Source organism: Eptatretus burgeri, chromosome 11, assembly GCF_056783735.1.
Source record: "Eptatretus burgeri isolate ZD-2024b chromosome 11, Ebu_testis_v1, whole genome shotgun sequence".
Taxonomy (NCBI): Eukaryota; Metazoa; Chordata; class Myxini; order Myxiniformes; family Myxinidae; genus Eptatretus; species Eptatretus burgeri.
This window is the reverse complement of record NC_140971.1, coordinates 25,554,830-25,566,392: the sequence shown is the minus strand read 5'-3', so window position 1 is coordinate 25,566,392 and position 11,563 is coordinate 25,554,830. Positions and strand designations below refer to the sequence as shown.

The window sequence follows — 11,563 nt, the reverse complement described above, 5'->3', positions numbered from 1 at the left end:
AGGACATTGAAGGAAGGAGGGAATGGGACTTACACATCATTCTGTTGTACAATGTGTTGTCGTACCAGAGCAGCAGGAAGGCCAATAGAAAGTGCCAGCAGCAGTGCAGGTGGAACAGCACTTGCTTGTTCTGGGCCTGGGTCGGGCCGAGCTAGGCCTGGGGAGCGGCAGAAGAAACCCTGTGGCCTAGCTGGCAGGGTATCTGTAAACTCCAAGTAATAAGCTGCCATTACCACAGCAGCCATCACTACCATCTGCAAGGTGAGAAAAAACAAGTTTGAGAAACAAACGTGAACTGTAAATTCAGGTGTAAAAAAAACAAGCTGTAATTGTTGCTGGAAAGACATGCTATCAAGGATTGAAGATTTAAAAAAAAAAAATCATGATGACTTAAATTCACCCAAACATGCTGTGAATGGTCGCTACAGCTGCTTGATTTTCTTTGCATGTTGATAAGACCTGAAAATGTTGAATTTTTTTTTTGGGGGGGGGAATATAGCTTTTTGTATTTTTTTCTTTGTAAACATAGTCTAGGCTTGTGGAAGAGCTGGTATTGGGACACTGAACGGATCAGGGCATAACAGGACAAAAGGAACAGTAGGAAGAGACAGATGGGGTGGGGACACCAACAGCAGAGTCGAAGGTCAAGATGAAGGCAGATTTGGACAAGCAATGGGTGTGGGGAGGAATGAGGGGTAGGAGAGGATGCAAACAGAATGAGGAAACTCTACCAAGGGAAAACTGGAAATTTGGAAGGAGGAGGGAGTGGAGTGGGGAGGGGATGGGGTTAATGAGGGGAGAAAAGATCGTGGTTTTGGATTGGGGATGATCTGAGATGGTGGTGAACAGCTGTCTTGAAGACCTGGAGGGAAGAATGAGATTGAAGAGAATATGGAAGTTGTTTCCAGAGGTGGGAAAAAAGAGCAACAAATGAGTGGAAGTGAGCAGTGATCCTGCATGGATTTAGGTAATTTTACCAGTTGATGGTGGACATTGTGAGCCCTGCACAAACCTTGGGGAGGCCAAAGCAGGGGAAGAGCAGAGGATGCAAGACCAGAAAGGAGGTGGTAGAGAACAGAGAGACCACTGACCTGTCTGTGATGGTGAAGGGATAAGCCCATTGATTCAGCTTGAGCGTGGGAGATTCCAATAATCTTGAAAACCTTGGTTTCCATGGCGTCAAGCTGAGTAAGATGTGAGGCAGAGGAGCCAGCCCAGAGGGGAGAGCAGGACTCCATCAAGCTGCAGATAAAGGCCTTGCAGGCCTTCAAGGTGGATATAGGAGTTTAATGCTAGGTTTAGAGGAGGGAGACAAGTTTGATTGTTCATTCTTGAGGTTAGACAAACCATATGTTCTTTTCTAGCTCTCCTGAGAATGGACACACACTAGTTGTGGACTTTTGGCATGCACCGAGTTTGGCTTCAGTCGGATTAACCTTCCATGAAGAGAGGGCAAGTTGTTTCAGAGAAACTGTCTCCCACATCTTGTCCGCAGCCACCCACACCTTGACTGCAGCCTCCCACCCCTTGTCCGCAGTCACCCACCACTTGTCCAGGGCTGCCCCCACCTTGTCTGCTGCCACGCAAATGTTGCCAATGGCCACCCACACCTTGTTCACTGACACCCACACCTTGTTTGCGGCCAACCAAACATTATCCGCAGCCTCGCAAATGTTGTCCACGGCCTTCCAAACATTGTCCGCGGCTGGCCACAACTTGTCAATAGCCTCCCACACCTTAACCACACATGTGGTGAAAACATATATATATATATATGTATATATATATATATATATATATATATATATATATATATATACATATACATATATATACATATACATATACATACATACATACATGTGTATATATATATATATATATATATATATATATATATATTTATATATATATATACATACATATACATATATACATATGTATATATATATATATATACATATACATATATATATATATATATATATATATATATATATATATTTACATACATAGATACATGTGTATATATATATATATATATATATATATATATATATATATATATATATATATATATATACATACATACATGTGTATATATATATATACATATATATATATATATATATATATATATATATATATATATATATATATATATATATATATATATATATATATATATATATATATATATATATATACATACATACATACATACATGTGTATATATATATATATATATATATATATATATATATATATATATATATATATATATATATATATATATACATACATACATGTATGTGTGTATATATATATATATATATATATATATACATATACATACATACATGTATGTGTGTGTATATATATATATATATATATATATATATATATATATATATATATATATATATATATATATATATATATATATATATATATATATATATATATATATATATATATACACACAGGGTGTCCAGAAAAAATGTACTCAATCTTTAAATGATGATAAATGCATTGTTTAGTGACTTAGAAACAAGATTAATGGTTAAATGTATAAATGCATGTTTACAAATGTTCAAACTGACGACCATCACGTTGCAAACACAGTCGATAACACGGAACAATGGATTCAACAGCGTTACGAATCATTTCATTTAGAACTGCAAGACATTGTCTTTCAATTTCCTCTTTCAGTTCGACTGTTGCTGATGTTGAGCCGTAAACCTTATCTTTGAGATATCCCCAGAAAAAGAAGTCCATTTGGAGTGAGGTCTGTGGAACGCGCAGGAAATTCAACACTACCTCTTCGCCCAATCCATCTGTTCGGAAAAGTTGCTTCGAGATAGGCCCTTACATCACGGTGGGAGTGGGGAGGTGCTCCATCTTGCTGAAAGTAAATCTCTTCATCACCAAATATCTCTTCGACACGTGGACTGACAGATTCCTGCAGCAAGTTTAAGTAAACATCCCCAGTGACAGTTTGGTCAAAAAAGAATGGCCCTAGGATGCCCAATGCTGATATCCCACACCACACAGTAACCCCTGGTAAGTTTAAATGGTGTTCCATAGTAACATGTGGATTTTCTGGAGCCCAGTAGGTGCAATTGTGTCGGTTAATTGAGCCATTTAACTTGAAGCTGACCTCATCACTCCAAACAATTTTGGATGGAAATGCTGCATCTTCTTCGCATTTGCCCAGGTACCACTCACAAAATTCAGCTCTCCGGTCAGGATCGTCTTCATTTCGAGCGTGGATTAATTTTGGAATGTAACTTTTCCAATTAATTCGTTTCAAAATGCGATGGGCACTTCATTTTGGGATTCCTTTCTCATGAGCCATTTGTCGTACAGATTTCCGTGGGGATCGGTGGAGGGTTTCCAGCAATTGATTTTCCTTTGCGGGGGTGGTTGATGACCGTGGTCTTCCTGAACGCTCCTTATGGACGTCATGCACAGTTCCATCTGTTTCAAACTTATCTCGGATGCGAGCAATGGTGCGTCGCGTTGGTGGATCTTTGTGAAAATGTCTTCTAAATTGTCTTTGCACTTCCATGATGTTTTCGTACTTCCAGTAGCACTTTATGATAAATTTTCTTTCTTCAAAAACCGAGTCGTACTTCTGCCATTATTATGGTCAATTTGATATGAAAATAAATGAAAAATTCAATGAGTTATGAGGAGCCAAAATGTGAGTACATTTTTTTGGGACACCCTGTATATACACACACATACATATATACGAGGTCTGTCTAAAAAGTAACGGGACTGAGCCTGCTGCGTGCTCCACTTACACAACTTGAATTAACCTTGCAGCACTCTCTGAGGTTCGGAGATGGGATTGTGGCGAGACAATGGTGGGTGGTTACACCTACTATTGGTCTGGTCGCTCTGATGGTTACCATTCCCAAGGAGTTGCTGTAGCTGTGTCCAATAAGCTGACTCCAATGATAATTGAGGTAACACCGGTCAACGAGCGTATTATGAGATGAAGGATTCGTCACTCCTTAGGTGTCATTTCCCTGGTCTCTGTTTCTGCTCTGACTGAGGCGAGTGATCTCGCTGTGAAGGACACATTCCATGCCACGCTCGAGTCTGTGGTTGATCAGTGTCCCATACGAGATTCACTTCTAGTCTTGGGGGATTTCACTGCATCGACTGGAACTGATAGGGATGGCTATGAGACGTGTGTTGGTCCCCATGGGTCTGGAACTATGAACCAGAAGAGCACAAAGTTCCTTGACTTTGCAAGAAGTCATGGACTTAGGGTGGCCTGTTCATGGTTTCAGTGCCCACAAGCTCATCGCTGGACTTGGTATTCCAATGCTGGTGGTGTGGCAAAGGAGATTGACAATGTCCTCGTTGATGGTCGCTGGAGGATGATCCAGAACTGCAGGGTCTACCGGAGTGCTCAGTTCCTCAATACTGACCACCAGCTTGGTGTAGCAACTCTGAAGTTGCACCTTAAATCCAGGAGAATGATACCATCCCAGCCTAGGCTGGATGTTGGCAAGCTCAAGGATGAGAGGGTAGCTGAGGAGTTTGCGAACAAGCTGAGTAGAGAGTTGGGGGTCTGGGTGCTTTGGGGGGTCCTGAAGAGTTGTGGAGTGCCTTCAAGACCACCGTCCTTGATGTTGCCGGTGGATGTCTTGGAACTCACGGCAGGGCAAAGAAGAATTTTGTCTCTCAAGGGACACTGGATACCATTGACCAGAGTCGCAGGGCCAGGCTGAATGGCAGAGCTGAGCTGTTCAGGGAGCTGAGGCGTAAAACTGTACGTGCGCTAAGGGTGGACAAGGAGGCCTATATGCGAGGAATCTGTGAGGGGGTAGAGCATCAGCTGTGGTCAAGTGATTCTCGTCCTGCTTACAGGGGAATTCGTGCATTGCATTCATCCAAGCCCATCCCTCGGTGTACTGCAGTTAGAGCAGAGGGTGGTAGGCTCTTGACAGAGGAGTCCGAAGTGAAGGCCCGCTGGGCCGGTTACTTTGAGCGGTTGTACCAGGCTGATCCACCAGTTGTCGAGTTGGACGTCAGGTGTGTTACAATCCCTGTTGCTGACCCTCCAATCAAGTGTGGTCCACCTTCGCTTGTGGAAACACAGGCTGCGGTGAACCGGTTGAAATGGGGTAAAGCTCCAGGGATCTGTGGCATCCATGCTGAACTTCTCAAGGCTGGTGGAAATGCTGCACTTATGTTGTTGCAAGCAGTTCTCTGCTCTGCCTGAAACACAGGCATCATCCCAACTGACTGAAAGTGGGGCCTTGTTGTCTCTCTCTGGAAAGGGAATGGTGATCGCCAAGACTGCAATAACTAGCAAGGGGTGACACTGCTCTCAGTGCCGGGCAAGGCCTTTGCTCGGATAATTCTTGATAGGGTTCACCACCATCTGCTTGAGCACCAGCGTCCAGAGCAGTCAGGCATTACACCAAAGAAGTCAACGATTGACTGTATCCTTGATCTTCGGGTCCTCACTGAATGGAGACGAGAGTTTCGGCAGGGGCTGCTTGCAGCCTATGTTGATCTCTGTCAAGCGTTCCATTCAGTGAATCGGGATGCCCTCTGGAGGATTCGTGGCGTGCCACCAAAACTGATCAATCTGATGCCTGAACTCTACTCTGGTACTGAGAGTGCTGTGAAGTGTGGTGGTACCATCTCTGACTTATTTCCAGTTGTTACTGGAGTTCGTCAGGGGTGTGTACTGGCCCCCACACTTTTCAGCACTTGTATGGACTGGATTCTCGGGAGGATGTCGGAGAGATCAAGCTGCGGTGCATAGTTTGGGAATGTCAAGATCTCTGACCTTGATTTCGCAGATGATGCAGCCATCTTTGCAGAGACTTTAGATATCCTTTTGGGGGCCCTCGAGGTGCTGAATGAGGAGTCGGAGCCGTTGGGATTACGGGTTTCCTGGGTCAAAAATGAGATCCAAGCTTTCAATGACATCTTGGATGCTGCTGTCCTGTCTGTGCCTGCTTGTGGTGAGCATGTTGAGGTCGTGGAGAGATTCACTTACCTTGGCAGTGATATTCATGTCTCTGCTGGCTGTGAGTCAGAGGTCAATAGACGTCTGGGTCGGGCCTGGGGAGTCATGGATTCACTGGATCATGGGGTGTGGCACTGCCGTTACCTGTGCGGGAGGACGAAAGTACGAGTCTTCACGTCCTTGGTGCTTCCAGTCTTGCTCTATGGATGCGAGACTTGGACTCTGACCAAGGATCTGAGACGGAGACTTAATTCCTTTGGTACCAGGTCTCTTCGGAGAATCCTTGGCTATCGCTGGTTGGACTTTGTGTCCAACGAGCGGTTGCTGAGAGAGACTCAAATGAGATTTGTTACCTGCATAGTCCGTGAGCATCAGCTGCGGCTGTATGGACATGTCTCATTTTCCTGACGCTGATCCTGCTCACCAGATTCTCTCAGCGAGGGAGTCTCCTGAATGGAGGAGACCAATGGGCCGACCACGTGCCTCGTGTTTGCAGCAGGTTGATCGGCATCTCAAGGAGATGGGGATGGGCCAGGCATCTGCCTGGGGGAAGGCCAGACGGAGGCCCCTGGAGTACACGCAGAAAGTGGAGACAGTGACACGCTGCTCTGGCGCATGCTCCCTTACCTGACCTCCTCTCAGCACCTCTGATTGTATTCTGACCCTTCAGGGCTATGTATATGTGTGCGTTTGATTGACCATATGCTTCAGCTTTCAGGCTGAGTTGCATGTGTATGATCATGGGACAGTCTTGGTGGACTGTGTCGTTTGGCCATGGGGTCAAGGTGCACATCGCAAGCTGTTTAAATGTTTGATTTTTTAAAATGTAATCAAACATACCCTCCTTCATAAGGAGAATGATATTTGGGGGTTAAGAAAACTGTTCAGTGGAACGATGATTATTTCTTCGCAATTATTTAGATCCGTAGGACGTGCTATTTGTGCAATAGATATGCATTGCGAATGTACAGTGAGATATTTCCTTTCCCCACCCTACTGTTTTGTCCTCCCATATTCAAACCTCTAGCTGTACGTTTTTAAGGTTCTTATCCTCTGTTTATGTGTGAGAATGTGCAGGCATGGTGAATATGCATTGAGAACGTCTGCAGTTAGCGTCACCATAGCATGGGGATAAAATCAGTTGATCTTAATGGCTGCTCGGGAAGAGAGGGAGCTTTTTGAGGTCTGTTGGCGATGCAGCTGACATAGAGAGGCGGTTGACTGTCACAGCTGCACTGGAAGAGAGATATCAAAGCAGAGAGAGAGGAGAGGGAGAGGGAGAGCGAGAGCGGGAATGAGGAGACAGCCAGACAGCCATTTGGAGGAACGGCAGGAAGTAGGAGAACACCTAAGTCTCTGAATGTGTGAGGGTGAGTGTACCGGAGCTGTGAACTTTTAATCCCCAGAGTAAAGGGGACATGAGGAAGCCACAATTACGGAACCCAAGGACTTTTTATGGCAGGTTGCACCAGATAGCTGTCAATAGTTCTGTGTCAGGACTCCTGCACAGCTTGCCTCCGGGTTTGAAATCGACCTCTCGAGTTGAAATTCCCTGAACTGTATTCTTCGTGAGTGCATGAACTGCCCGGCCCTAAGATAAAGACCAGTTAAGAAATCTGTGACATTTGGTTTGTTTGAGGGCGGTAAGTGTAATAACCAGGTTTATTTACTGATCCATTTGTATTTGTTCATTGCATGCTGGTTATTGCTTCATGTAATCCTCAGGTCAGGTCAGGTATGGGAGCATGCACCGGAGCAGCGCATTGCTGCATCCAACTTTCCACCAGTACTCCAGAGGCCTCCATCTGGCCATCCTCGAGACCAGTGGTTTTCAAACTTTTTTTTACTGGCGACCCAATTTCAGAACCTCTCTACATCGCACGACCCAAAAGATTCAAAACCCAATTCATAATATACAAGATAAGATTTCATATGACACAAGAACATTTACTGTTTACTTTATTCACCATTGTCATGTTTTCATAAACGAGTAAACGGAGGGCCAAATAGTACAGTTGAATGTTTCAGAAGTTTAGTCCGAATGACATTTTGATATATCAGTGAGAAGGATGAGCCTGTTTTTCAGAAACCAACTTCTCTATTCGTGGAGAAATAGATGACAATGCCAGGATCATATCATGCTCCATTTCTCGGCGATTTCTGTACTTTGTTTTAATCACCACCATGGTGGAGAATGACTGCTCACAAAAGTATGATGAAGGATATGGCATGAGAACCTGAATGGCGCGCCGTGACAGAGTCGGGTACGACGGCAGCATTTTGCACCAGAATGTCGACAACGATTTCGTCCGCACAAGAGCCTGCGCTCCTGAATCCTGCTGGAGCTGTACAAGCTCTTCCTGCGCTGTATCATCTTCATCAGCAATCGAGTCCAGTGGAGCCGTGAAAGGGTCTCGAACCACAGAAAAGGACTGCACATCCAGCTCAGGGAAATAGTGCTGGAACTGTTCAATGAGCCACCGAAGGTGACGTGCTATCTCCCCAGAAAGACTGTCGAGCTCAGTATCATCATACTGGCAGGTCGTTAGATGCTCCACCAGATGGGGGAAAAGGCTGAAGCACTTAACAGCTGCTTTGTCTGCCAGTAATTTTAGAGTCGCCAGAAATCCGCTCATTTTGTCGTGAAAAATCATGAGGTTGGCGTCTTTGCCTTGGAGTGGTTGAGGACATTGAGACGTTCAAAGATGTCAACAAGATAGCACAGTTCTGACAGACAAGAGTCCGACTCAAGCAACACTACCCATGCCGTTTTCCCTTGTGTGCGTAGGAACTCCTTCAGTTCATCTTTGAGCTCGTAAACGCGCAGAAGAAGGTTTCCTCGAGATAACCATCTGACTTGAGTGTAGAATAGTAAATTCTTATGGTCGGCGTCCATCTCCTGGCAAAATAGCCTGAATAACTTAGTGTTGAGGGCGCTCGATTTGATGCGATTCACCATTTTTACGACTTCTGAGAGCATGCTCTGCAAGGTTTCTGGCAAAGTACGAGAGGCGAGCGCTTCTCAGTGAATCGTGCAGTGTACCATGGAGGTCTGAGGAGCCACCTCAAGCAATTTAGCCTTGAATCCAGAACGCACTCCTAACATTGCTGGCGCGCCGTCTGTTGTAGAACCGAGCAACTTTCCGAAGTCCAGATCATGGTCACGATAAAACTGCTCTACCTTCCCAAAAATGTCCTCGCTTTTGGCGGTGGCCTCCAATGGTTTGATGAGCAGAGGGTCATCGACAAAGTTATCAGCCTTGATGATGCGGACCCAGACGATGAGTTGCGTGTACGATGCGATATCAGTGGACTCGTCCAACTGTATGGCGTGCCACGGCGATTCCTTGATTTTCTGTACGACCTGGGCCGTTACGTCCAGACTCATATCTTCAATTCTGCGTTGGATGGTGTTGTCAGAGAGGGGTATAACTGCCAGTTTCTTCGCCGCTTAATCCCCAACCATCAGAGATACCATGTCCTTTGCACATGGCAGCATGAGTTCTTCCGCAATGGGGTCAGGCTTTCTAGTCTTGGCAACATGGAGCGACACTCGATACGAGGCCTCTAATGCCCGAGAATTGTTCTGATGGCATGTACCCTCTCTGTCAAGACGCGTATTCTTGAGTGCAAGAAGTTTCCTCGCAAAGAACGCTCTCCCCTTATCCTGATAAGGCGCATGTTTTGTAGTCAAATGCCTGTGCAACTAATTTTGTTTCATAGACTCCGTAGAAAGCACTTCAAAACAAATCACACAGAGAGGCCTCTGTGCCCCACTTTTATCCACCACGTAGTAAAATCCAAGGTCCAGAAATTTATCCTGGTAAGAACGTTCTCGAGATTTGCTGGTGGCCGGTGCTGCCATAATAAATAATGTCTCGAGTCGTACGTGGAGACGTGAATAGTCGCTAATGATAGAGTCAGAGTCTGAGTCTCAGAGGCCGTGTATCAAACCACTAATTTCCCGCCAAAATGAACCGCCCTTCAGCGAGCCCGCGCATCGGCTGGATCCCACTCCAAGCGTCATGTTGCGCTTTGCGGTTCCCATACTTTGAACGAATCGTTTATATTATATCCCGTAAAAGCGAACACTGATCGAAAACAGACAATTTTTTTCGCTGCAAGCGGATGCCCGCGACCCCACGAAATTTGCTCGGCGACCCCACTTGGGGTTGCGCCCCCGGGTTTGAAAAACCAAGCTCTCGACAGATGCCTGGCCCATCCCCATCTCCTTGAGATGCCAATCAACTTGCTGCAACCACGAGGCATGTGGTCGGCCCATCGGCCTCCTCCATTCATGAGGCTCCCTCGTTGAGAGAATCTGGTGAGCAGGATCAGCATCAGGAAAACGAGCCACATGTCCAGACAGCCGCAGCTGATGCTCACGCACTATGTGGGTAACGAATCTCATTTAATTTGAGTCTCTCTCAGCAACCACTCGTTGGACATAAAGTCTGACCAGCGAAAGCCAAGAATTCTCCGAAGAGACCTGGCACTTAAGGAGTTAAGTCTATATCTCAGAACCCTGGTCAGAGTCCAAGTCTCACTTCCGTATTGCAAGAATGGAAACACCAAGGACCTGAAGAATCAGACTTTCGTCCACCTGCACAGGTACCGGCAGCGCCACACCCCATGATCCGGTGAAACCATGACTCCCCAGGCCCAAACCAAACATCTATTGACCTCTGGCTCACAGCCAGCAGAGACATGAATATCACTGCCAATGTAAGTGAATCTCTCCGTGACCTCAACATCCTCATCACAAACAGGTACAGACAGGATAGCAGCATCCAAGATGTCATGGAAAGCCTGGATTTTGGTTTTGACCCAGGAAACACGTAATCCAAGTGGCTCAGACTCCTCATTCAGCACCTCAAGGGCCCCAAAAGGACATCCAGAGCCTCTGCCAAGATGACTACATCATCTGCAAAATCAAGATCCGAGATCTTTACATTCCCAAACGATGCACCGCAGCTTTATCTCTCTGACATCCTCCCCAGAATCCAGTCCATACAAATGCTGAAAAGTGTGGAGGCCAGTTCACACCCCTGAAGAACTCCAGTAACAAATAGAAATGTCAGAGATGTTATCACCACATCTCACAGCACTCTCATTACCAGAGTATAGTTCAGACATCAGATTGATCAGTTTTGGTGGCACCCCATGAAGATTAAGAAATCTCCAGAGAGCATCCTGATTCACTGAATCTAACGCTTTGCAGAGATCAACATAGGCTGCAAGCAGCCCCTGCTGAAACTCTCGTCTGCGTTCGGTGACGACCTGAAGAGCAAGGATACAGTCAATTATTGACCTCTTTGGTGTAAAGCCTGACTGTTCTCGGCGCTGGCCATTTAATTGTTAAGTAAATGTACCAAGTCTTGGGGTTGGATTCTGCTCATTGTGCTGATCTCATTTGATGATTTCGGTTTCGTTACATGAGCTGGCTCAATACAGCTCAGAGTGCTTATGATCTGTGGTTGCTCGGCCAGATTAGGAAGGTTGCGCACACTTATGGGTGCATCACTCGGTTAAATACATGGTTTAGAGTTTTGAAAGGTAACA

General features: G+C 45.4%; 1 protein-coding gene across 3 annotated transcripts in view; it reads right to left on the bottom strand.

Moving 5' to 3' along the window:
- LOC147016688 (phospholipid phosphatase-related protein type 5-like) overlaps positions 1–11,563 on the bottom strand; it is a 67,511-nt gene that overhangs the window by 52,180 nt on the left and 3,768 nt on the right. For all 3 annotated transcript variants that reach the window (XM_085845614.1, XM_085845613.1, XM_085845612.1), the window contains exon 3: positions 66–254. In XM_085845614.1, coding sequence (XP_085701740.1) covers positions 66–254 — 189 coding nt within the window. The remainder of the gene's footprint in view (positions 1–65; positions 255–11,563) is intronic.